Source organism: Schistocerca piceifrons, chromosome X (assembly GCF_021461385.2).
Source record: "Schistocerca piceifrons isolate TAMUIC-IGC-003096 chromosome X, iqSchPice1.1, whole genome shotgun sequence".
In the NCBI taxonomy this organism is placed as follows: Eukaryota; Metazoa; Arthropoda; class Insecta; order Orthoptera; family Acrididae; genus Schistocerca; species Schistocerca piceifrons.
The window spans coordinates 646,927,885-646,955,572 of record NC_060149.1 but is presented as its reverse complement, the minus strand read 5'-3'; the positions used below and the strand labels follow the sequence as shown (position 1 = coordinate 646,955,572).

Genomic DNA, 27,688 nt, shown 5'->3' with positions numbered 1-27,688 from the left:
ATTTATTGTAGCGAGGAAGCAAAGATCACAGGCAAAATTTTTATCACTAACAATAGCCATCCCATAAATGCATGCCATGCCTGCCAAGACAAATGAAAGTATAGCATTTGATCTTTGATATAATAGTTATTAGTCACAGTTACGAGGATTTGAAAATAAAACTTTATTCTTTTAAAGTAGTTTAAGTTATTAGAAATATGTGTCGGTATTGACATTTTACATATGCGTTGCCCTTTGTATACTGTCAAATTGACGTACATATTAGAATGAAACAAAAGAAAATTCACTGAAAACCTTCTGTGCAGTTAGATTTGTGGAGCTGAGTTTTGAAGGAAGTTATCCCAAATCAAGACTATTTTCGTCGCAGTATTTTTCTGGGAGCTCCCTTATTGCTGCAACTGTATCTGGAGGAACTGATTTCAATGTGAAGTAGTATACTCTACACCTACACGTAAATATTTTCTCTGTGACTGTACAATGCTTGGCGCAGGGTACAAAAATGGTTCAAATGGCTCTGAGCACTATGGGACTAAACATCTGTGGTCATCAGTCCCCTAGAACTTAGAACTACTTAAACCTAACTAACCTAAGGACATCACACACATCCATGCCCGAGGCAGGATTCGAACCTGCTGCCGTAGCGGTCACGCGGCTCCAGACTGACGCGCCTAGAACCGCACGGCCACACCGGCCGGCGGCGCAGGGTACATAGCACAAGTATTATCAATTTTATTTCCTGTTCAGTTCGATTATTGTAGGAGGGAAAATTCACTGTCTAAATGTCACTGTATGCGCCCTAATTTCGTTTATTTTATTCTCATGCCCTACACTCGAGTTATACGATGGTGACAGCATAATAGTCACAACAAAGTCTTCTTCAAAAACACAGTCTCTTAATCAACCCAAGAGGGTGACGAGAGATCTACGTCGTCTCCCTTCCAAGGATTCCAATGTAAGTTCCTAAACCATTCCTCAAGCACTGTTTTGGATGGGGTATAATCTCAGCAGCGCGACTCGAGATTATTTAGTTATTGTTACGTGTACCTGGAAAGAACTTCAAATACTGCAAAAATTACGTAGAATTTTCCGCACTAGCGCATGTTATTTACCTTTACAGATTCGTTGCATTTTTTCAAAACACTTAGAGCAAATGTAAGTCTTCCAGCGGACTTCCTGAATAGTCACTTTCTGTAATCGTCCCATTCAGTGTTGCTTTTCAGTATTACTTCTAAATACTTGTACGATGGGTCGTGCTCAAGACTGTCATCAAAGTTCTTGTAGTTATATACACATGGTCTTACATTATGCTGAGTCTCCTTTCTTCCGATTCCTCCTTGTAAACTACATTTTCAGAGTCATAACTGCTGGAAATAACTGAACACTACTATTTCTTCCCACGTTCTTCTCTTTGTGCAGTTTGATGTCACACTTCGTAAATTAATACAACGTCAACCGATAGCTCCTTAATAAAATTCATTGGATACCTAAAAATATTAGCGATGTAATAACTATACAGGGTGAATCACGTAGAACTTGCAACACAAATATTGAGAAAATGGGAAGTGCTGTTGATCTGCTGCTTTCTCGGAATGGAATGGTAGTCAGCGGCTCGTATTGTTAGCCAACTAACAGATTGTAATAAATGTAGGTTGATTCTTACAAAGAAGAAGACAGCAACGAGTCATTATTAATACTGCTATTTATTTAAGTAAATAGCGCCGTTACCGGTTTAGAAATGACAACACACCAAGAATATTTCGCTACAGTGGAAGAATAAAAATCTAAAACTGACGATTATGTAAAGTGCATCTTGTAAATCTTGTGAACAGTCGTCTGATGATGAACTTGTCAGTTCGAAACCGGTTACGGCGCTATTTACTCAAATAAATAGCAGTATTAATAGGGGCTGGTTGCTGTCTTCTTCTTTGTAAGAATCAACCTAAATTAATTGTACACAGCCACGGTCTCACGATGTCAGTTTTTAGACAAAATAGCAGATTATAATAAAGCTTAAAAGTGTACTTATTGTAAATTCAAAGGCTTTTTAAACAGAACAATGACTATTGATATTAGCAAACCAAAAGTAGGGTAAATTAGAATGTCAGTGGTTTTTGTTGCAGGACTCTAGTGCGAGCCGGTCTTTTACTAGATACCGTACTTTGAAAAGTTCGCACACCGACACTTGTACTATACCTGTGGTAGCATACACTAAAGAACAACACAAGTGCATACGCTAGTTATGTGGGTCCTGACCAGTAATGAGAAAGAGGCAATTGACCATTACAGGTTACTTTCAAAATGACTACAGGCAGCGGCAATGCATGCTTCCAGTTTGGTTCAAATGGTTCAAATAGCTCTGAGCACTATGGGACTTAACTTCGGAGGTCATCAGCCCCCTGGAACCTAGAACTACTTAAACCTAACTAACCTAAGGACATCACACACATCCATGCCCCAGGCAGGATTCGAACCTGCGATTGTAGTGCCTAGAACCGCTCGGCCATCCCGGCCGGCTTCAGTCTGATATGGAACGACTGTTGCACACGTGCTAACATTTCATCGGAGATTTCTGAATAGGCTGCAGTAATAAGTTCCTTTGCATATCATCGGGTGTAGTTCGTATATCCTTGTAGGCAACGTGTTTCAGCTTTTCCCATAGAACAGGTCTACAGGCGTCAAAACCGGGGAATAGGCCGGCAGGTACAGGTCCTCTGCGACCAATACAACGATTTGTAAAGATTAGATTGGATTAGATTAATTATTCATTCCATAGACCCATAAAAGAGGGAATCCTCCTGGGTGTGGAACATGTCAGATAAACACATTACAAAAATGTAATTAGAAAAACTTGAGTTTCATTAATTTTAATGATTCTGAGTCAATAAACAGTAAAATTATGTACATGAATTAAATTTAAACTTCTAATATTTACAGGTTTAATACTTACATCTGCGTTCATTAAATCCATCATTCAGATATTTGCTAGTTTCTTGGCTATTACAACCAAGTATTGTCAAAAATTAAAGTAAATTATTCATTTCAGTGATCCTCAGTTAAGAACAGTCCGATTATGTACAAGATTTAAAATTAAACTTCCACTATTTACAGACTTAAGACTTACATCCGCTTTCCATACATCCATCATTCACAGTAGGTAGTTACGTGGCTGTTACGATCAAGTATTGTCAAAAATTAAAGTATAATAAATTTTCATTAAAATGGTCTACTGCACTTGTTGAGAAACTCATGGATGGAATAGAAGGAGTTGGCCATCAAAAATTCTTTTAAATTATGTTTAAATTGTGTCTTGTCTGAAACTAAACTCTTAATGGTTGCTGGTAACTTATTGAAAATATGCGTTGCTGAATACTTGACTCCTTTCTGGGCAAGAGTAAGTGATTTTAAATCTTTATGTATATTGTTCTTATTCCTAGTATTGATACTGTGTACTAAGCAGTTAGTAGGAAAAAGAGATGTATTATTTACAACAAACTTCATTAAGGAATAAATATACTGAGAAGCTGTGGTTAATATGCCCAATTCTTTGAACAGGTTTCGACATGATGTTCTTGGATTTACACTACTCATTACTCTTATTATACGCTTCTGTACTTTAAAAATTCGTGAAGACGTATTGTAGTACTTCGTGCACTATGAGCTAGAGAGTCCTCATGTTAGTACCACATGTTCCACTTTGTGTGCAGAGCAACGTATCCAGCATCCGTGGAAGTTGGTCTTTTAGGAGGCTGCGATACTTGTGCACGTTCAGTGTTCCGTCTCTGAAACACGAGTCTATGAGCTGATGGTTCATTACCCCACACTACACGTTTCCACTCCATGGACGAAGCTAACGGGAATTGTCAACAGGCCAGAAGTGCATGTTTCGGCGGTTAACCTGCCCATAGTTGGCTTCATCACTAAACAAGATACATGATAGATCAGGAGTATCCTGCCTTAATGCCCATGTACATAAGTTAACACGATTCATAAAGTCGTACACATGCAGCTCTTGATGGAGAGGGATATGCGACAGGAATGGAACCTATGTCGATGGAGAATTCGTAGCACACTTGCCTGATTCATGCTACTTCCTCGTGCGATTGCGCGGGAGCTAACGTGTGGATCAACTGCAACAGCAGCAAGAGCATTAATCTCCCCGCCCCTCTCCTTCTGTCGTCACTTGTTTCCTTCTGTTACGTTGTCTAGGTGTTACATTACAACTTTCATGTAACTGGTTAAAAAGGTTGATAATAATTACCGAGACGGTTGACGTCAGTTGTAATATCATGCCACATACACACTACAAGAACGAACTCTATTTTTCCTACTCTCTCCATACACCATAAGCATGTCGGTTTTTCTGCACTGGTAAATCCCATCGTCCACTCACGACCTATCGCTTGGACTGTCACACAATAAGTGACTAGCAAGTCGCAGTGCACTCAAGGAACACACAAGCACACTGTTACCAAACAAACAACGTCGTACTTAACAACTACGCAAACAAGTGTCGGTGTGGGAAATTTTCAAAATATTACATCTCGTAAACGACTCGCACTAGAAACCTACAAGAAACACCACTGACATTCTAATTTACACTACTTTTAGTTTGTTAATTTCAATAGCAATTGTTCGATTTAAAATAGTGTATGTTTGCACAAAAAAAATTTATAAGTATTATTACAATCTGTTGATTGGCTAACAATACGAGCCCCCGACTACCAATCCATTCTGCGGAAACCTCACATCAATAACACTTTCCAGTTCAGCAGCTTTGGGTTAAGATCTGCTGAGTTTGGGAGCCAACACATCAACTGGACTCGCCACTGGGTTCCTTGAACCACTTCATTACACTCCTGACCTTGTGACATGGCGTATTACCTTGCTGAAACTGCCACTATCGTCGTGAAATTTGATCGTCATGAAGGGGTGTACGTAGTCTGCAACCAATTTTACGATACTCCTTGGCCATTATGGTGCCTTGCACGATCTTTACTGGAACCATGGATGCCCACGTGGATGTTCCCCAGAGCATAATTGAGCTGCCGACAGCTTGTCTCTGTTCTGCAGTACAAATTTCAAGGAGCTGTTTCCCTGGAAGACGACGGATTCGCGCCCTCCCTTCGGAATGACGAAGATGATGTCGGGATTCATCAGATCATACAACGCTCTGCCACTGCGTCACCGTCCAGTACCGATGGTCACGTGACAATTTCAGTCGTAGTTGCCGATGTCGTGGTGTTAACATTGGCACATGCGTGGGTCGTCGGCTGCGGAGGCCCATCGTTGGGAGTGTTCGGTGCACTGCGTGTGCAGACACACTTTTACTCTGCCCAGCATTAAAGTGTGATGTTAGTTTCACCACAGTTCGCCGCCTTTTACCAGTCTGCTCATACTACGACGACCGATATCTGTAACGAGGGGTGGCTGCCAAACTCCACGACGTCTGGACGTGGTTTCACTTTGGTTCCGCCACGTGTTGAAGACACTCACCACAGAACTCCTCGAACACCCGACAAGGCGTGCAGTTTCCGGAATGCTCGTGCCGAGCTTCCGGGCCATCACGATATGCCCTCAGTCAAACTCAGAAAGATCGCGCCTTTCCCAGTCTACCCACGGACATCCCACTCACTGCTACTATACGCGCCGTTTGTGGGTCTGAGTAGCAGTGATTCCTCGCCATGTGACGATGCTATCGCCTGGACGGGTTTATTTCGATAGTTGGTCGGTGTTCATAATGTTCTGGCTGATCAGTGTATGTTTGAAGAACACAGTATTTGAAATATATTTCGGTGAACTCCATAAACAAATTCGATACACTAAAACGGTACCTCATTCAAATCATAAGAAGACCAATAAGTAGATGATGAAGAGACTTTTATTTCGGCGACACATGTTACTACTGAGAGTGACTCGACTTTCTGGGCTTCGCGTCATTCAAGCCATTGTAATACAATACAGAAATTCTAATTTGCAATGAACTGTTATTCTATGCTGAAGCGCCAAATAAACTGGTATAGGCTAGCGTATTCAAATATAGAGATATGTAAACAGGCGGAATACTGCGCTGCGGTCAGCAACGCCTATACAGGGTGTGTCATAATTAATGGCGTGAGCGCATATAGTTGAAAGTACACGATACTAGAAGCAAACAAGTCGCAGTAAACATAGGGTCGAAAATGCGTGCCTTAAGAGCTACGAGCAATTTTTCATCTTCGATACTGTGAAACAAATCTCTTCTGCCGAAAGCTCTTTGTTTTCCATATTTTGGGAAATGGTAATGTGGACCAAAACAAGAAAAAATGTCCAGTAAATATGTGCTCTAAAATGTATACCTTAAGAGCTATGAGAACGCGCTCATCTTCACTACATAGAAACACAACTCTTCTAATCAACAATTGCTCATAAATTTTAAGGTATGCATTTTAGAGAAAATGATTACTAGACATTTTTTCTTGTTTTGCTCCATACTTCTACTTCCCGAACTGTGAAAAGCCAAGAGCTTTCAGTAGAAAAAAATTATTCGTAGGTCTTAAGGTATGCATTTTCGACCCTACTGAGACTTTTTTGATTCTAGCATCATGTGCTCTCAATTGTATGCGTTTACGCCATTAATTATGATACAACAACTATCTGGCGCACTTGTGTCTAGGCGCCCCTCGGTTGGCCAGGACGAGAGGAATAGAGAGCTGACTGGAGAAAAATACGTCACTGAGAAGATAAAAGACCAAGCAACTCGTCTTTTTCACAAATTAGACGAGTATCGGGGAAATGTCCGCCAACTTGCGAATGTAGGCCAGGCCCTACCACAATATTGGCACAAATACAAGGTGTCTCGAGCCATTATTGCACCCCCACAGGACCATCAGAGATGATGCAATCTTCAGTTATTCGGTGTAGTTACTGTCCATCACTCGTACGACTACCTAACCAACACCCTCAAAGATCTCAAGGACCCATAGAGAGCCCAAGTTCCTTTGCAAGTGAACACACAATAAAGTGAAACCATTTCTCACACCTTGCCACTCCAGAAGCAAAAATCGCCAAAGGCGATCACTCTTTGGACACAACATGCCAAAAAAAATGGCGCAGTTGTTAGATCGGTTACTGCTGCTATACTCGCAGATTATCAAGATGTAAATGAGTTTGAATGTGCTGTTACAGTCGCCACACAAGCAATGGAACACAAAATCTCCCAGGTAGCGATGAAGTGGGGATTTTCCCGTAAGATCATTTCAGGAGCGTGCCGTGAAAATCAGGAATCCGGTAAAACATCAAATCTTTGACATCGCTGCAGTTGTAAAAAGACCCTGCAAGAACGGGAGCACCGACGACTGAATAGAATCGCTCAACGTGACAGAAGTGCAGCCCTCTCGCAAATTGTTGCAGGTTTCAGTGTTGGGCGATCAGCAAGTGTCAGCGTGCGAACCATTCAACGAAACATTATCAATATGAGCTTTCGGAGCCGAAAGCCCACTCGTCTACCCTTGATGATTGCACGACACAAAGCTTTACGCCTCTCCTGGGCTCGTCAACACCGAAATTGGACTGTTGATGACTGGAAACATGTTGTCTGGTTGGACGAGTCTCGTTTCAAATGGTATCGATCAGATGAACGTGTACGGGCATGGAGACAACCTTATGAATCTATGGACCGTGCCTGTCAGCAGGAGGCTGTTCAAGCTGGTGGAGGCTCTGTAATTGTGTTGGGGGGGGGGGGTGCAGTTCGAGTGATATGGGATCCCTGATATGTCTAGATAAGACTCTGACAAGTGACACGTAAGCAAGCATTCTGTCTGATCATCTGCATCCATTCATGTCCATTGTGCATCCCGACGGACTTGGGCAATTCCAGCAGGACAATGCGACACCCCACACGACCAGAATTGCTACAGAATGGCTCCAGGAACACTATTCTGGATTTAAACACCTTCTCTGGCCTCCAAACGCCCCAGAGATAAACATAATAGAGCATATCTGGGATGCCTTGCAACTCGCTGTTCATAAGAGACCTCCATCCCCTCGTACTCTTGTGGATTTATGGATTTATTATGTCAATTCCTTCCAGTACTATTTCAGGCATTAGTCGAGCCCATGCCACGTTGTGTTGTGACACTTCTGCCTGCTCGTGGGGGCCCTACACGATATTACCATGTGTACCAATTTCTTTGGCTCTTAAGTGTGTTAATTATAGTTAGACCTACAAAAGAGTTACATCACAGAATTTGTGTCTTTGTTATTGTTCTACAGTTAAAAACTAAAGATGTATGTTAAATTTTTTTAAATAACGTAGTTGATGGCTACATGTTATGATTAATAATAAGTTAATGGAAACAAATTGTTCATGAAACTTCCTAGCAGATTAAAACTGTGCACCGGACCGGAACTCGAAACTGGGACCTTGGCAAGTTCCGAGCTTACTCGTGGAAGTTCTCTGGTTCGAGTCCTGATTTGACACACCGTTTTAATCTCCCCGGAAACTTCAAATATGCGCACAATCCGCTGCACAGTGAAAATTTCATTCTGGATGTTCGTAATTGATTTACTGAAATTTTTTGGTACATAAAAATGGACTGCAGGCAACTTCATGCGTTTTATCATGTGAAAGATTACTCTCCCCTTTATTGATTACTCATGCAACATACACGATTTATTCTGGAATTCATATTCCATCATCAGATGTATTTAAGAAACCACCTCGTCTTTAACGATTCTGTAAAATACGTCCACGTGCGTATAGACGATATCTACTTTACCGCGAGGGGAAAAATCAACGAGCTACACTTGAAAAATGTTTTACAATACGTCAGACCTCTGTTTTGATTGGTAAGCTGGACAGTCGGTTTGGATTTTATACGTTTTTCAGAACAAAATAAAAATAATGTTTCTAAAAACGTGACGTGATTTTTACTTATGTTATAATTCTGTATAACTTTGTATCATCAGCCATCTACGCATGGGCGTACTCCATTGAGTCGATATACACGGCTGTCCATAAGATTCTAATGGTTTCCATAAGACAACTGCTCAAAAACTACGTGATACATAGAAAATAGACACTTATCCATGGATCGAGCATCTCTCCAAGTTTTTAACTATTTTAAAATGTGTTCAGCATGGGCACCGTTTGTGTCGCAGCAAACGTCAATTCGGGTGTGCAATTCATTGACGTCACCGACACGAACTGTTCTGGTAAGAGGTCACAACAGCCCGCTTTCGGAATCTGTTGGTTGGGTTGCCTGTCGATACCGTATGACAATATGTAGTGGATGATACGGGTGTTGGAGAGAAATATGGAAGTTCCAAAAACACAATACATTACCATGCCTTGTCGTCTTGGACCACAGCATCAATATTAGGGAACAAGCAGTGCACCTTGGGATTGATCTAATTAGCCAAAAAAGTCACATAATCCTTGGCAGTGATGCGTCGCTGCAGAGTAACCATGGGGTCGATGGAATACCAGGATACGATTGCACAAATACAGAATCGTCGCCTTATTTCACTCTTGGGACGTAAACTCGGTCAAAACTTCGAAACAGTGTGAAAGAAGACTTATCCGACCAAATGCCTTTCTTCTATTGCTCCATATTCTAGGTTTTATGCCTAGGGCATCGCTTGTCCCTCTTACGGGCTTCTGTTCCACTGGTAAGTGGTATTGGAATTCCAGCTCGCCTTGAAATTCCCTGTTTCTGTAGCTCCCTTCATGTGCCTTTGATGCTGACGAGGTTCGCGAGTGCGACATTCTGCTCTGCAATGACTTTTGTAGCTGTCATCCTGTTATTTTTCGTCACAGTCCTCTTGATCCTTCACGATCATAGAACATACACTGTCGTCCGCATTGTGACTTAGTGTAGATCTTCTTCAGCTTTCCATATATGTGGTATAAATATTATACGATGTAACATCGACCGGCCGGAGTGGCCGAGCGGTTAAAGGCGCTACAGTCTGAAACCGGACGACCGCTACGGTCGCAGGTTCGAATCCTGCCTCGGGCATGGATGTGTGTGATGTCCTTAGTTAGGTTTAAGTAGTTCTAAGTTCTAGGGGACTTATGACCACAGCAATTGAGTCCCATAGTGCTCAGAGCCATTTGAACCATTTTTGATGTAACATCAAATAGTTCAACTTATCGAGGACATTGCAGAGGTGCCGTTCGTAGTCAGATACAACAGCGCAAACTGCAGTCTTGGCTAGCAACTGCATTTATGGTACGTTCGCATTTCTTGCCGTTTCTCCGTACTTTTGTTCAACCCCCGTGCTGGAACGCACGCGACAGCATGCACTACTTAATATATTCCAAAACGTCGCGTATCAAAACTGGCTTTACTGAGGGCTCATACCTCCGTTTTTGTTGGTAATATAAAGGTAGGTTCAAGTGTTTTGTATAGTCCTTGTGCTAGGGACCATTTGTGTACCCAGCTGAAAAATCGACTTACTGTAACTATCTTACGGGTTGGCTATGAGCACTATGGGACTTAACATCTGAGGTCATCAGTCCCCTAGAACTTAGAACTACTTAAACCCAACTAACCTAAGGACATCACACACATCCATGCCCGAGGCAGGATTCGAACCTGCGACCGTAGCGGTCGCGCGGTTCCAGACTGAAGCGCCTAGAACCGCTCGGCCACACCGGCCGGCTCTTACGGGTCAAAGTTTGAATATTCACACTTCCTTAGTCAAATGAAGCAAATCGGTTGGTTCTTTTTAATTTACATGTGGTCTATGGTGTGCCTGAAGAGGTTTATGGAGCCACACTTTAATTCATGGGCGCTTCCTGTGAGAATCAGAAAACATGTCTTTTGGGTACCGAAAACGAGCCTCGTTTTCCATGACGGCTATGCACAAAAAGTTACTTTACTATGTATTCCTAACATTCCGATCTCGAACAACTTTAAATTTTTTAAAAAATCTTTATCCGTTTCCTAGATACATACGTTCAAAGTTATTCTACTCGTACACGTAAAATCCGATGTGAGGCGAAAACGTAGTTTATAAAGTGACGTAGCACGATGAAACATGCTGTAAAGTTTCTCCATTATCATCAGAATGCTTCTGGGGACCCCATGTTGTAGTACTGAAGTGCAATCAACATTTTTGTGCACGTCAAATCCGGTCTAAGGTGTGGAATTAGTTTTGTGTCATTTCAGTTTCACGTAAATAAACAGTCAAATCATGGTTCTTTTCATATGATTGATACTCCCTGTTTTAACAGGGAAAGAAGGGAATCAGCGGAAAAATCCTCCCATCGGCGCACTGACTGAAAAGTGAGGTACCAGTTGCCTCATTCTACCTTCCTCAGCATCTTTAAAAAAATTTCCAAAAATTTTGTCAAGCGAACATATTTGCGTTTCTTTTTTTTTTGTGCTGAGAGAAAACATACAGTGGCAGTGGAAAAGAGGTGGAAAAATAATAAATACAGGAAGATAGTAGACAGTTATTGTGGTAAAGAAATAGTGAAAGAGACGGTGGCAGTGTGAGAGAAAGTGAGGGACACAGTGACAATGGAACATAGTTGACTGTGGCGGAACAGTGCTAGAAAATGAGTGAAGGAGAAAGTGCCACTGGGAGGAGAATAAAGAGAAAGTAAAGTGGGCGAGTGTCAGTGATAATGAGCGTCTATGACAATGACAACGGGGAAGACAGACGTAGTGACAGTGAGAAGAGACAGCAGCAGTGGGAAGGAAGGAATGATATACACTCCTGGAAATGGAAAAAAGAACACATTGACACCGGTGTGTCAGACCCACCATACTTGCTCCGGACACTGCGAGAGGGCTGTACAAGCAATGATCACACGCACGGCACAGTGGACACACCAGGAACCGCGGTGTTGGCCGTCGAATGGTGCTAGCTGCGCAGCATTTGTGCGCCGCCGCCGTCAGTGTCAGCCAGTTTGCCGTGGCATACGGAGCTCCATCGCAGTCTTTAACACTGGTAGCATGCCGCGACAGCGTGGACGTGAACCGTGTGTGCAGTTGATGGACTTTGAGCGAGGACGTATAGTGGGCATGCGGGAGGCCGGGTGGACGTACCGCCGAATTGCTCAACACGTGGGGCGTGAGGTCTCCACAGTACATCGATGTTGTCGCCAGTGGTCGGCGGAAGGTGCACGTGCCCGTCGACCTGGGACCGGACCGCAGCGACGCACGGATGCACGCCAAGACCGTAGGATATTACGCAGTGCCGTAGGGGACCGCACCGCCACTTCCCAGCAAATTAGGGACACTGTTGCTCCTGGGGTATCGGCGAGGACCATTCGCAACCGTCTCCACGAAGCTGGGCTACGGTCCCGCACACCGTTAGGCCGTCTTCCGCTCACGCCCCAACATCGTGCAGCCCGCCTCCAGTGGTGCCGCGACAGGCGTGAATGGAGGGACGAATGGAGACGTGTCGTCTTCAGCGATGAGAGTCGCTTCTGCCTTGGTGCCAATGATGGTCGTATGCGTGTTTGGCGCCGTGCAGGTGAGCGCCACAATCAGGACTGCATACGACCGAGGCACACAGGGCCAACACCCGGCATCATGGTGTGGGGAGCGATCTCCTACACTGGCCGTACACCACTGGTGATCGTCGAGGGGACACTGAATAGTGCACGGTACATCCAAACCGTCATCGAACCCATCGTTCTACCATTCCTAGACCGGCAAGGGAACTTGCTGTTCCAACAGGACAATGCACGTCCACATGTATCCCGTGCCACCCAACGTGCTCTAGAAGGTGTAAGTCAACTACCCTGGCCAGCAAGATCTCCGGATCTGTCCCCCATTGAGCATGTTTGGGACTGGATGAAGCGTCGTCTCACGCGGTCTGCACGTCCAGCACGAACGCTGGTCCAACTGAGGCGCCAGGTGGAAATGGCATGGCAAGCCGTTCCACAGGACTACATACAGCATCTCTACGATCGTCTCCATGGGAGAATAGCAGCCTGCATTGCTGCGAAAGGTGGATATACACTGTACTAGTGCCGACATTGTGCATGCTCTGTTGCCTGTGTCTATGTGCCTGTGGTTCTGTCAGTGTGATCATGTGATGTATCTGACCCCAGGAATGTGTCAATAAAGTTTTCCCTTCCTGGGACAATGAATTCACGGTGTTCTTATTTCAATTTCCAGGAGTGTATTAGCAGTAAGAGAGAGCAAGAGAAAGGCAGTGGCAACGAGTGGAGACAGTAGTAGTAGGATAGAACGAAGGAGACTAAATTTGAGAAAAGACTCAGTGACAAAGAAATAATGACAATGAGTTGGGTTGAACGAGTGAGAAAGAATGGGCAAGCGTGCGTCGATGGGTATGAACGACTTACAGCGCTGGACTAGTGGGTGAGAGCGAGTTGCAGTTGTGGAGGTTGTGGGAGTGAGAGATCGAATATGTTCGCATGCCAAAACTTTTCAGAACATTTTTTAAGTTACTGAGAAAGGTAGAAAGAGGAACCTCACTTTTCAGTCAGAGTATTTTAAACAGGAGCATATTCGCCTTTTTGTGCTCCGATAGGCGCATTTTTCCGCTGGTGTCTACATATTCTAACTTGCCTACCCCATACTGCAAGTACGCCACAACGAACTGAAGCTGGTAGAGGTTAACTGACGTATCTCTTTTCTAGATGTCTTGTAGTTTTCGTACAATCGTCCTCTAAATCCCGGAGGTCCTTGTGAATCACCCTGTACAAGTGTTTAGTTCTCCAAGTACATATGACGATGGAACGTGTATTCCGAAATCAACCATGTACCAGATGATAAAAAGTCAGTATAAATTTGAAAAATGAATAAATCACGGAATAATGTAGGTAGAGAGGTACAAATTGACACACACGCTTGGAATGACATGGGGTTTTATTAGAACCAAAAAAAATACAAAAGTTCAAAAAATTTCCGACAGATGGCGCTTCATGTGATCAGAATAGCAATGATTAGCATAACAAAGTAAGACAAAGCAAAGATGATGTTCTTTACAGGAAATGCTCAATATGTCCACCATCATTATTCAACAATAGCTGTAGTCGTGGAATAATGTTGTGGACAGCACTGTTAAGCATGTCCGGAGTTGTGGTGAGGCATTGGCGTCGGATGTTGTCTTTCAGCATCCCTAGAGATGTCGGTCGATCACGATACACTTGCGACTTCAGGTAACACCAAAGCCAATAATCGCACGGACTGAGATCTGGGGACCTGGGAGGCCAAGCATGACGATTGTCATGCGCAGTCACTGACGTTTTGCAGTCCAGCGCCATCCGTCGGACATTTTGTGAACTTTGTTTTTTTTTATTTTGTCCTAATAAAACCCTATGTCATTCCAAGCATGTGTGTCAATTTTTACCACTCTATCTACATTATTCCGTGGTTTATTAAGTTTTCAAATTTATACTGACTTTTTGATCACCCGGTATTTTGTACGAATAATCAACATCAAAAATGTATAGCCCTCGGTAGGCTTTAATGTTTCACCTTTTCGCCTAATATAATACGTTGTTGCTGCTCGGCTCATTAATGCCATCGTCAACGATAGAGAGATAGAAATTTCCATGTGTCAAAATATGTTTGAGGTGAAAAGAAGGATGTTGTTCCGAGAACGGAAGCGTGATCGGTGTGCTTGTTCGCAGAAGGAAGAGGATCAGGCGTGTGCGGGCTCCGGCAAGGGCCGCGGAGCGCCCGGCTTCATCACGGTGGGCTACCGCGGCAGCTTCGCATTTGGCCGCGACGGGCTGGCCGACGTGAAGTTCCGCAAGCTGTCGCGCATCCTGGTGTGCGGCCGAGTCGCCCTCTGCCGCGACGTCTTCGGCGAGACGCTGAACGAGTCGCGGGACCCCGACCACGGGCTCAGCGACCGCTACACGTCGCGCTTCTTCCTCAAGCACTCATTTATAGAGCAGGCTTTCGACATGCTGCAGGAGCACGGCTTCAAGCTGGCCGGTTCTTGCGGTTCGGGAACGGCCGGCGGCTCCGTCGCAGACCTCAAGCCGGGGGTCGACACGGAGGAGAACCGCTGGAACCACTACAACGAGTTTGTGTTTGTGCGCGAGTAGAGCGCCTCCCCAGTAAGTAGTCCTTCCGACCACAACCCCCCCGCCCTCTAATCCCCGCTGTTACTAACTGAGAACCCGGTGAACTCAGTTCCCCTCCGAGGTGTACTGCTTAAATGCGCAGTCTCCGGGACCTCTAAAAACGTAATCGAGTTTTCTGTATCTGAGTCGTGGTTTCATCATTGCGATACAAACTACTGAACAGCACGCTTATTATTAGTCATTATCACATGCACAGCCGATGTTTTGGAAAAATACAAATTCTGCATGACAGCACGACGTATTAGCTGTGATTTCTAGATAGTCTGTGAGTCTCGAATTAGAGATTTGTCTCTTTCGCGACACTTTACGATGTAAAAGGGCCTGGTAATTATCTACCAATATCTAATCCCATGAACATCCGTAGTTGCACCAGTTGCAACAGATTTTTAGAGATATTTCATTTCTGGAAATAGTGTCCACGACTGTTTAGCGAAAAATTGTCACTTCGAGAACTTACGAATACGGAAAATTAGCAAATGGTAACCGTTTAACTTTCGATTTGGTGACTGTTACTTTCATATGTTGGCGGAAGGATAGTTATTGTGGTACTACTCTGTGAGTGACACAAAATATACTTTTTTAGAGAATAGTAACAAATTGTACAAACAAACACAAACGTATTGGCAACGACACGGCAGTGTAGTGCCGTAAGAATTAATATCAATGTGCGGCCTTAGGTTCTTGTTCCTTGGATACATCCTCTTTCCTTTCTGTCATAAATGGCATATCACCTCATCTGATGCAATGAAGAATTATTTGTAGTTGAAATTTATCGGACGAATATCTTCTATACCTACGAGATTGCAAAGTGTAATACTTACAGGTTTACAGCCAATTTCGTGAAATAAATATCTATTCCATGTATTATACACACTGTATTTAAGCCACTATTTACGGAAAAAGGGCAACGTTGTGCAATAATCTGTTCCTCATTTCCACACATATACACCGAATATGTTCACCTCACGTTTCGTTTTTATTTCGCCGGAGATGAACAGAAACATAAATTTTCATCACGAGTTCAGTGTTTTTAGATTATAGGTTACGAGTACCGCAGACGTTTTCAGCGGTGCATGCAAATGCAATTCTAACACCACGGCAACTGAATTCATTTTTTATTGTGACTCAGGGGCCCGAAATGGAGTTGTAGATCCGTCATTTAGGTACTGGCATATAAACCACACTGAAACCAATGATTAAAACCTTCGTTAGGACAGAAGTGATGGTAAATGATTTGTTATCATAGTAAAGCCTGAAAGGAGAACAATTTAGTGGGCTTAGGTATGCCGAAATAGGATATGACATTTCGGTAAATAAAAGACTAAAATTAAGCCTCTGCTGTGCACAGCGTTTTTGTTGTTCAGCGACAAATCGTTATTTGGAAGGGTATGCGAGGAACTCACAAAAAAGCCAACTAACTTTTCGTAGTATTTTAAGAATGTAGATGGATACAAAACTACACATATTCACTAACTGACAAAGACAATTACATAAAGCTGGCGGGCAGTTATAGAAGAAGGACAAAACTGACCCACAAGAGAAAGGAAAACTGAAGGTTAACTACGCTTACACGTTGTCTCTGTTTAGGATAAGTGACTCCTCATAGTGACGTAAAAATACTCACCTTAAAAGTATACTTTACTACGAATGATACGAGCTATAAACTGTTATTTAAGTTATGAATCGAGCTACTTACATGCGAAGTATTTAGGGACACAGGGCCCAATAAGATCTACTGAAGACGTCCAAGAAAATAAGTGTTTCTATGCAGATCTATTGTGATATGTGCATAATTTGTATAAAGTCGTTGGAAACTCAGCACACAGTGATGTTATTGTAGTTAAAGATATTCACACTGTTGCAGAACATTGGAGAAGCAGAGACGGTACCTTTAAAGCTCAAGAAAATCGATCACTTGAGGGAGTACCGAAAATTTCATCAGTATCCTGTATGGCAACGTAGGCGCTCATGTGCCTGCTTATGTATAGTATCAAGAAATCCACAACATATCTAATGACTGTCGGAGATATCGAAGCGACATGAAACACACATCTTTCTCTTTGTAGTCGTGGAACGTATACATCAAGAGGATATAAAAACTGCCTCACCCTTTTCCCTCTTTTGCTTTCTATCTCCCCTCCCCCCTCCAACCACTCAACCACTATGCCTTCTTCTCCCACATTCTTAACGCCATATATCTCTCATAGATGAATTTAGAATTTGCTTAAGGCATTAGTTACAGCACATATGTATCCAGATATGTTAGTTTGGCTATAACAGTAGGCAGTTTGATGTCTAACATGTTGACATATGATTTCAGTTAACATGAAACACAAAAGCACTTTGTTCATTCAGATACTGTAACTTAAATGACTTGTATTTCTCTCAAAATTTTTCTCCTCTGTACATCTGAGGCCGCACGTTACCCTTCATCCTGTGACCTCTCTTCGTTACTGCATATACTAGAAGTCACACATACTTTCAAAAATTTAAAACTTTATGTTTCTGAGTATGCAATGCTTTATTTCACAAATCTCATTTCTGTTAATAGCAAGTTTCGTTTTTAATCTCCAACCTTCTCCAAAAAAAAGTAAAATGGCACCTAGAAAGTTGAGACACAAAGAAAAAATATATACACATGCATTCAAACGATGTGAATGTGGGTTGTACCTTCTGAACAAGAGGAAAAATATTGTTACTTCCATTTCATTATTTTTTTTCTATATATAAGTGACCCAGTATCTCCCTGACCATCACAATTTCCTGCTTAATTTGGTTTTAACTTTTGATTTCAACAAACATAAAAATTTATTTCTTTAGATAATTTACTGCATCTCGCTCTTGGTATTTATTCAAGCATGGAAACATCAACCTCAGTAAATATTACAGTTCTGTGTCAGATGTACAGACTCTCTGTGAATAATGTTTATATAACTATTTCCAATCATTTAAACTGTTTAAGAGCTAAGATTTCTTATCAGGACACAATAGTGATACTTAATTTGTAACTTATTACAAAATTTCTGGAAAATCTGGACAATCGAACTTATAATATCTGGAATAGGATCTATACAAGGAACCGAAAAATAAACTCTCTCCCCAAGTCTCAAAGTTCTTATTTATATTCTACATGGCGCCGTTCTATGATTATCTCTTTACCATTAACTATGAAAGTTTAATTTTTTTCAGCTATCACTGAAAAACATATAGGTGCTAAAAGCAATTTTTCCCTTTAATAAATAGTTGTTCACTTATTTTGTACCACTAGATTAAGTGATTCTCATTTATTTACAAAAGTATATTCTGTGTGATTTTCGTGACTGTGTTGCAGTAAAACATTATTGTTTCTTAAGTCATTCCTTGAAATTTTCAAGTACAAAAAATATTCGAGCCTGTGTTCTGATGATAATTGATATATTTTTATTCACTTAATATTGGTTCACTAACCTATGAAATATTGCTCATAGATTCAAACACCATTGTCATTTGATGAAGCTCCACAACAGATCATACGTATGAAAAACTGCTTATTACTTAATTTGGAATCATGTGCCCAAATTTCTGTTAATCATTGACAATTACAATTAAATTAATGATTTCAGTTGATAATTTATGTTAATGCAATATTAAGTAATAAGTACATAACATTTTATCCCTGTAACAAATTAATAAATATGGTGATAATATTCATAATTCAGTATATTATGTTAACAGATATACAATACTGAACATAAACCATTTTAGATAAGAAGGAGTTTCTAGGGTAAGACAAATAGTTAATAAGACAAATAGTCTTTCCAGTTCGAACAGACATCGAATACTTCTGCATATAGACGTAAATAACATCAGGAACTTCTAGCGTTAGGCATGTAATCAATATCTGAAGCACTTCTTGTAAGGATAGAAATGAGACATTTACCATAGCTGCTCTGTAATATACTACATTATCGCCCAAGACAAAATGATTTGTTATAACAATAAATCTTCTACTATGTCATCACATTATTCGTTTTTGGCTTATGTTATTTCAATAGCTAGACATCTGTGTTAGATTATATGAAGACAATTGATATTAATGCTGATGTCCCCTAGGCAGATAAGGTATTCGTGAAGATACTGTGCACAAAGACATTAGCAAGCTCGATAGCCAACACATTGTTTATCATGGTGTGTGTGGGATATATCTGTGTGGGATGTAACCTCAAATACTCATGTCACTATAGCAAGCTCAATAGAGAACACACTGTTTATCATGGTGTCTGTGGATATGGCCTGAAATACCAGTTTTACTGAATATTTATAGCTAAAAAGGATTACAACTTGAAATTATAGTTACACTACATTCGATTTGAATAAATTATCCATAAAATAAAATGAAGTATTATGGGAAGGTTGATCTATTTTTTATGCTAATTAATGAGTGAAAGAGGTTGACAAAATTTAAAAGATCAACATAATTTGTTTAAAAAATTGTGTTTTTTGAAAGGCAAGAGTTTTGCAATGCCATAAAATAAAAATAGTTTCTGTAGTATTCATAACTGAAAGACACCACAATCTAAAAACGTGTTAGGCACAAAATTAATTTACTTCACAGTTCGATTTACTGTTTTAGAAATAACGTGTCCTTATTTTATTGTTCTCATAATAAAAAATTATTTTTGGAGAAACTGATTGGAGCAAAAACGTATTTTATGGTTTGCTATCAAAACAATGTAATGTGACATAAATGAAACATTATTCTATATTAGAAGTGAATGGCGTTGCAGTCATTAATATCACTTAGTCGTATTCTTGTCTCCTAAGTGGTTAAAGGTATGAATGCAATATTTCCTTGTTTTACTCTTATAAAATGAGTCTCCCCAAAGAGGTCCTGTGTGAGAAAAAAGATGGTGGGAGGGGCATGGAAGCAATGCAAGGTGCCAATTATGTTAGATTTACCTGATGTTCATTTAACTTATACTATTATTCCAATATATAAAAGTATAAGAGGAAGGAATACATCTTATTGTCGTCAGACAAAGAACATGTGTCATATAATGAATGTCGTGCAACCACTAGAAGAAGCTTAGTGGTGATTAGTGTGTCCAAGGGTGCGAACAACAAGACTGTTGTAAAAAAATACAACTAACCAAAAACTTTTACCAAGGGGTTTTAAATAACAAGAATCATTAACTACATAACTAAGCACACCTATAACGATTACAAAGCTTATGTAGTATGTCCAGTGTGTATTTGTCATACTGCAATCTGAGAAGGAAAAAATAATGATCTAGCATCTCCCTGCTGCTATTTCCTCTCATGTTTGAAGATATAACATAAGAGAACTTTAAATCTAAAATGTGAACTAGCAGGTTATGAACTTAAATGCCTGCTCCAGTTATTATTCAGCCACTAAAAGGGATACATATCGAAATTGGATAATCTTACCTGCACGGCTTATTGGATGAACTGTCCTAATGTAATAACATGAAACTTTCATGTTTATTTTCACGTCATGATAAACGATCATATTGGACAGGGGTTTTCCCCAAGTATGTGAATTGTCATAGAAACAATAGAGAGTCAATGAGATATTATTATCTGCCGATTTGTAAGTGAATTTAGAATTCCATTACACTTGCAACAGTGCGTAATAATTCACAATTTTCAAAGATGTTTTATATAACGTTATTATCATGAACTTAAAAACGGTACACCTCTTATTTTATGTTTGGTATGTAACTGGCACATAAGAAATGTGTAACCAATATATCAGTATAATTTTTCAACATAAAATGTTGATACTGTTGAAATGATGTTATATCACCATTAATTCTTCATTGCATCTAGTTAAGGTCATATTTCAAACAATATTTTAGGCACCACACTGACATTTTCATTTTACCATTTGTTAAAAGATGATTTTCACTTTTTGATAAATATATTTCGAATATTTTGTTGCAAGAATGGGAACTTGATGCAAGACAGTAATGAAAGATCACTTATTTAATTTAGAACAAAGAGTTGTATGATGCTTAAAATTACAAGTAAAGGAAATATCTCATCCAGAGTCTGTTAAAGTATTTCAGTTTTCTGAGGGCATAAAACTAAATTTTCTGTTTATGAAAAAATTTAATGAAGATACACAAATAACAAAAACATGCTACCATGTCAATAGTTCGATGGCTGTTCTTCTGGTGCATCTATTCTGTGTCCTGAAGAATGTAATTAGAAATGCAGAAATTTATTACCAAATGTAGATGGAGGAAGGTTAAAGCTAATTCTAGGTTTCATGTTTTTGCACTACAAATAATTTTAACACCAACTATCATCTCTTAAACTCTAGTCTAGGAGTTATAAAAACTGACTGCAAAAGTATAATACCAAGGACATATTAATTCACTAAGTTGACACTTATGCATGTATACATTTATAACTTGATGAAAAGTTTCTAACACAAAATACAGCTTCACATCAACACCTTACCAATATTACTTTCAAATTACATAGTAATTCATTGCCAAATACCAATGTATGAAGCTGAGGAATGTTCATATACGTTACTGTGTATGAAACTTATCTTGCCACATATATTAAGCCTCAATCAACCAACAGTTTCTTCGATAAAGCATCAATGACCATATGAAGAGGTTATTGAATTGACTACCATATCTATTAAATTTAACGTTCTTTTATTTATAGCTCTAGAATCAAAATAAATGCTCAATGGAAGAGAAATCATTACTTTAGTTGACAATTATCCAGCAGCTCCAGAGTTGTAAAATTGTCCTTACTGTAAGAAATACTCTTAACGTGAAACAGGTTTATCGATACATATATCTTAGAGAATGCAACACTATGTTATCGGAGACAGGGTACACAAACTCATTATGTGTCTACTGTTGAGTGGTAGTGACATTGGCCTTTATTTGTTAGATACAAAGATTTCTTTTCCTTTGTTTCACAGACCCAGGAAGAAATCAAGTCACTAATGTCCATAGTGTGTGTGTACTAGGTGGTGAAATGAAGTAACCATTTATCAGTAGTATACTACGTAAAGTGAAAGTGTGTTACTGTGTGGTAGACAAAATTTATAAATACAGTTCATCACCTCAGTTCCATATATGACAAATAACAAATCTATAAATAATAAATACTTTGTAAATCTTGCTCTGTTTAAAGTACATGTACACGATACTAATACTATCTATATTTTCTCTACTCAACTGTAATTCTTAACTGACACAGTTTCTATAGCAAGAAGTAAGGATCAACCTTCTGTAGACGATGTTTTGTGAACAATTACTGGACCACTAATTTTGTTACTTTTGTAGAACAATTGGGATAGAAGCTGTGATTCTGCTTGTTACGCTACGTTTAAGTCAGTTACTTTAGAACGTAATGTCTGTAGTAAATCATTTAACACAGAGTCAACTGAACTCGAGCGGTATTTGTCGTAATGCCAGCTGTGTAGCTGCACTAGATTGAGTAAGAATTTCTTAGAAATTTTCATGTAACAAATTTCATTTGTTGGATGTTAATGTAAAGGAGAAGTGATTCTCAGCATCTGTTATGTTCTCATAGTATCTAGTGTAAATAATGTCATTATCATTTGTGTCATCCGCCGTGTATTGGTTATTAGTTTGTTTCCACATAATAAAAGAAGATCTTTAGAACTTTATGGCTTTCTTTTCTCTTCAATAAAATATAAAAACCTCAAAGAACACAAGTTTTACAGCTAAAAACAAATTGTGTTTCTACGGCATTATTTGGTGGCTTTTTAGTTTTTACACAATTGTTAAACACAGTTCACCTAACTTGGAGACAAAAAGTTAAACACAATCATACGAACGAGTCTTTCTTCCAGTCTCAATCACTCTATAGCTTCGCGCCTTGCGAGAACAGGTTTCATAGTTTTTGCTGTCTGATAATACACGCCACTTGTGTCAAAGCATACAGACAGGTCGATGCATTATGTATTTTGAGCCTGTACGGCTATGTGATGTAGATACAAGCATTTTAAGTGGAAAATGCTTGTGTCTCTCAGCAGGAAGAGCGCTTAGCTCTTTGGGATGAACTTCAGATATAACGTCTTTGTTCAGTCCACTTCAAACTGTTTTGCTTCATTAGCATTCCCACGTCATTACAGACTAATTAGCAACGCAAACATGAAACTAATCTACACAGAAGGGTATGCATTACGATATTGTGATTTTCATGTGATAATGAGGAATTTTAGGATTTACTCAGAAGTGCCAATCTGGCAAACAGCTGAAACTCGTCTCTTTCTTTCAAACCAGAATATAATAATAGTGTGTTAATCTAAATGTAAGTACCTTATCAAGTTTAATGAAAAGAAGAGTAAGACTGAATTGCAAGTTATTTGGCAGTGAAGCACTTCATTAATATCACTAATAGCAACAACACTCAGCAAGGTACAGAGCGGTTGTGAACTAACCAAAAATATTTCAGTAAATAAATAAGATAAAAATCTCAGATAAGAAACAGAATCATTTAATTTAGGAGAGAAACGGAAGAATTAAATATACCACAGAACTCCCGTGATGTACTGACAATGGTTGGAATGTCCTCTGCAAATTTTGCTTGAATACCATAAGAATGAGAAAAAGCGTAGACTCACCGGACGAAGGGTTAGTCACCCTCTTACAGCAGAACATTGATCGCTTTTGAGCATAATAAATGGTGTATAAATGGTACCAGAAAAACATTTCACCCTTTGCCATTGTCGTACGTGATGGCCGTGAAATGGTATGTATACGCCATGCGGTTGTATGGAATCAAAGCAGTAGGATGGGTCGACGTGGAAGGCGACAAAGTGGCAGAAATGAGCTATCGTGTTCGGACATGGCCTTGATCACATCTTGAATGGAGTTTCCCGGTATGTTGGCGTATCCGCGTGAACATTCCGACGTGTTCTCTAGGAATGGTGCAACACCCACAGCCATTTAAGAACAATGGTCTCGAAACGATCCTAATCAACAGCCTCAAACCCAACTGTGAATGCAGGTCCATCTCAACCAGTTTCTGGGTGAATGTTGCGAAGGGAACTCCATAAACTGGAAATTTGGTACTGAGTACTTCGTAAAGAGGCCATTGGTCAAAACAGCATACAATGCTGCTTGTCTTCAGTGGGCCAAACAGCACAGAAACCATACAGTACCTGACAGGAGGCGTGTAGTGTGGTTCGACAAGTCACGATTTTGTCTTTCTTCAAATGATGCAAGTCCTCGAGTACACAGATGGTCCAATGCAGGGCTTAAACTACATTTTGTGCTGGGTTCAGTTTGGGCCAGAGGACGTTTTATACAATGTTCTGCGGTGTTTTTCGCACGTTGACTTTTGCCCACTCATTCAGATTACCGCGAACATTAATTAGAATATTTAATTCTACATTTTCCGTGACCGACTGTTGTCCTTTCTTCAGCATTTTCACGATGAATTTTCCAACATGACTGTAGCCGTTTTCACAGGTTGCGCATATACGTTCCTATTTTGATGAACACTCATGCACCATATCGCACCTCGAGTGGTGTCCTAAATAGATCGACTCTGGTCCCAAAGATAATGTCTGGGCCTCTTTGGAGGAGTAGGAGAAGCGTAACTATCAACATACCTCCAAATCTGGCATACGTACGGGATCTAATCAACAATTAGTGGCATCGGTTGGCTATGGGAACCATGAAGAGCCTTAGGGAACCACTTCCTCGCCGAACTGAGGCTATTATCAAGACCATAGGCCTAAGTTTTTGTTCAGTAGGCTTACAGTGGCAGTAAAGGGATCGAAGGAAGTGCGAGTATCAGCTACAGAAAACCCTATCGCAGAAGCACAACCAAAAGCCAAAGAAATGTCAGTCAAGTGTTAACATTTGCTGTAGCTATTCTTTTACGTGACAAAAGGGTAAAAAACAGACAACATAAAAATGAAAGCCGAGATAAATATCAAGTGATAATGCAAAATTTGCCTAAACTAGGACTCGAAGCCGAATATCGCAGTTTACCATAACCTTAGGCTATCTGAGCACGCCTTCAGGTCTCACTCAAACTTTTCATTGCCACTCATGTTTCCACTCATGATTTCCGATCACTGCTACTACTGGTCCTCTCGTAGGTTACATGCAGTGGTGGAACTGAGTCGTTGGAGCACTTTGGCTTATCCAGGCACTAGACATATATCTGAAATGAAGTACATGCACTATTCTCACATATGTTGTATGACAATCCTCGGTAGTAGTGTTTGGAAAGCATGGGTTGAAACATTAATGACAGTGAGAGTTGGAGTCAATTTCGAAGGAATACTCGAACTGGCTACTGAGTAAGGTGACTGATCGGGTTAAAAAGAGCAAATTTTGGCTCGAATCCCGGACTGGCACAAATTTTCCATTTTCACTATATGTTTATTACATTACAGGATCTGCATATCTAAATAGTTTGCATTGATACCATTTCATGTCACTGATTTCATCTCCATTAATCCATTAATTTGATTTCAGTGCCTTCGATCCATTTCATACATCGTAAATCTCGATTTGCTCCCTCAAATGCTACTTCACAACTGAAATTCGGATAACACTTATACCATTCAGTTCTGTAGTGCTGTAAAAATTAAACATAAGACTTCCCTGCCAGTGATGTTGAAGACACTAAATATCAACTATCCCAAGAGCTTAACAGAATCCTTGTCACATTCTGCACAAAATTTACAGCAGTCTTAACATCAATGATTGCAGATGTCCTGCGACGACGGCTGTTTCCATTGACTCGAAGAGAATACAGGTAACAACAATATAAATCGAAATAATGTAAAAGTATCTCAATGAACTATCGCTACTATAACATTAACCCATAACTATGACAGAATTCTAAAGCATGTTTCGGTTTCAAACATAATTATCTATATGAAAAAAAGCGTTTTTCTGTTGTCACGAACATGTATTTCGGAAACGCCAATTATAAAAAAAAAAAAAAAAAACCAACTCTTGTTCTTCACGTATGAATCCTAGAAGTCACGAACAGACATAACCTTTTTCCCGTGCTTGAAAGTTACGTCTAGCTTGATTTGTGGCTGGAATGAAAAACTTCTCCTTCAGAGTAACAGCTCACCATGTGCGGCGCCACGCGCTTTTTTAAGTAGGTTACAAGACCAGTATGTGCTACAGTAATGGAAATTTTGGATCTCACGTGTAAGGTACTAAAACTTGATTTAAACAGGTTTCTTTTCCAGAGGAGCGCCACAACAAAAATTAAACTGACTTAAAGAATTATTTCGATTAACTTTCTGCAAGTTCGGAAGTTGAGAGAGACGAAGATTCAGTTTTGTGCGTATCAAAGACTCATAAAACTCCTTGGCCTTTCCCAAATTGTACCAAGTGGCTGATATCTCTCCTGGCAACTCCCAATATATCTATCGGTACCTCAATTTAATATTCAATGATCCTACAAAAATTCATCAATTAAATTCATCCCTCAAATCAATCATAACACGACGACGACAGACTAAAAAAATCATACACATCTTCATCATGTTCCAGCATCTCAATGGTTTTGATTGAGAAATACGTCACCTTTCACAGTTATCGACGTGTATCTACACATCAGAAGTCGTAGACTAACACAGATGTTCTTAGTGTCAAGTGTAAACAAGATCTGATGTATCTTGGACAAATCACCTGAAATCGCAGACTTTCCACAGACGAAGGAGTTATCTATGAGAAAGTGTTATTCGGTACAAATTGTTTTATTATCGAGTCACATACCGAAAAAATATAAAAGGAACTGAAATAATGTCGCCTAGCTCTTAATGTGAATAAATATAGAGCTCAATACTGATCAATTGCCGTTCTAGCCGCTGTTACAATCTGTGAGAGTCAGTGTCGACGGGAGGACGACGGTTCAATCCCGTCTCCGGCCATCCCGATTTAGGTTTTCCGTGATTTCCCTAAATCGTTTCAGGCAAATGCCGGGATGGTTCCTTTAAAAGGGCACGGCCGATTTCCTTCCCAATCCTTCCCTAACCCGAGCTTGCGCTCCGTCTCTAATGACCTCGTTGTCGACGGGACGTTAAACACTAACCACCACCACCACCAGTCAGTGTCGATCGGGTACATAGAATGCACTTTTGACACCGTGCTATGTGATAAGAGCCATCCCTACACGTCCTTGGGTCTGGAATGTGCCATGCATTAGGTGATGCACAACGATGGAATTCATTCATATGATGCGCTTTGCCCATTCTCTGTGCGAACCCCCTTCGCCGTTGTGACAGTAGCGCTCTCTCTCCAAATCAGCCGCAGTCTGTCAGATATTTCATATATGGTAAGGTACCTTGGATCATCTCTAGTTACAGTGCTGCCCACAATCTCCTACCTACACAGTTCATACAAACGAACACATATTGTTATTCATTCCAAACTTCGTTTTTTATCCCATTCAGAATCATCAATTGGAGTCAGTCCCCTTTCCCCAATCCCCGATTTTAATAGTCCCATATATCCAGTTCCGTGATTTCCTTACGTACCGTTCACAGAAGCAAGATTTCCACTAGAACAGCATTTATCCGCAACATTTCCTACCTCGACATCGCCGAGTTGTCCACTACCATCTCCTACATAATAAACTATCATCAGCGTC

General features: G+C 40.3%; 1 protein-coding gene across 1 annotated transcript in view; it reads left to right on the top strand.

The window, feature by feature from the left end:
• LOC124722569 (BTB/POZ domain-containing protein KCTD12) overlaps positions 1-22,716 on the top strand; it is a 127,045-nt gene extending 104,329 nt beyond the window's left edge. Inside the window, exon 2 of the mRNA XM_047247709.1 lies at positions 14,600-22,716. Within this exon, the coding sequence (XP_047103665.1) occupies positions 14,600-15,022 (423 nt within the window). The 3' untranslated portion in view covers positions 15,023-22,716. The remainder of the gene's footprint in view (positions 1-14,599) is intronic.
• Positions 22,717-27,688: the final 4,972 nt, after the last annotated feature.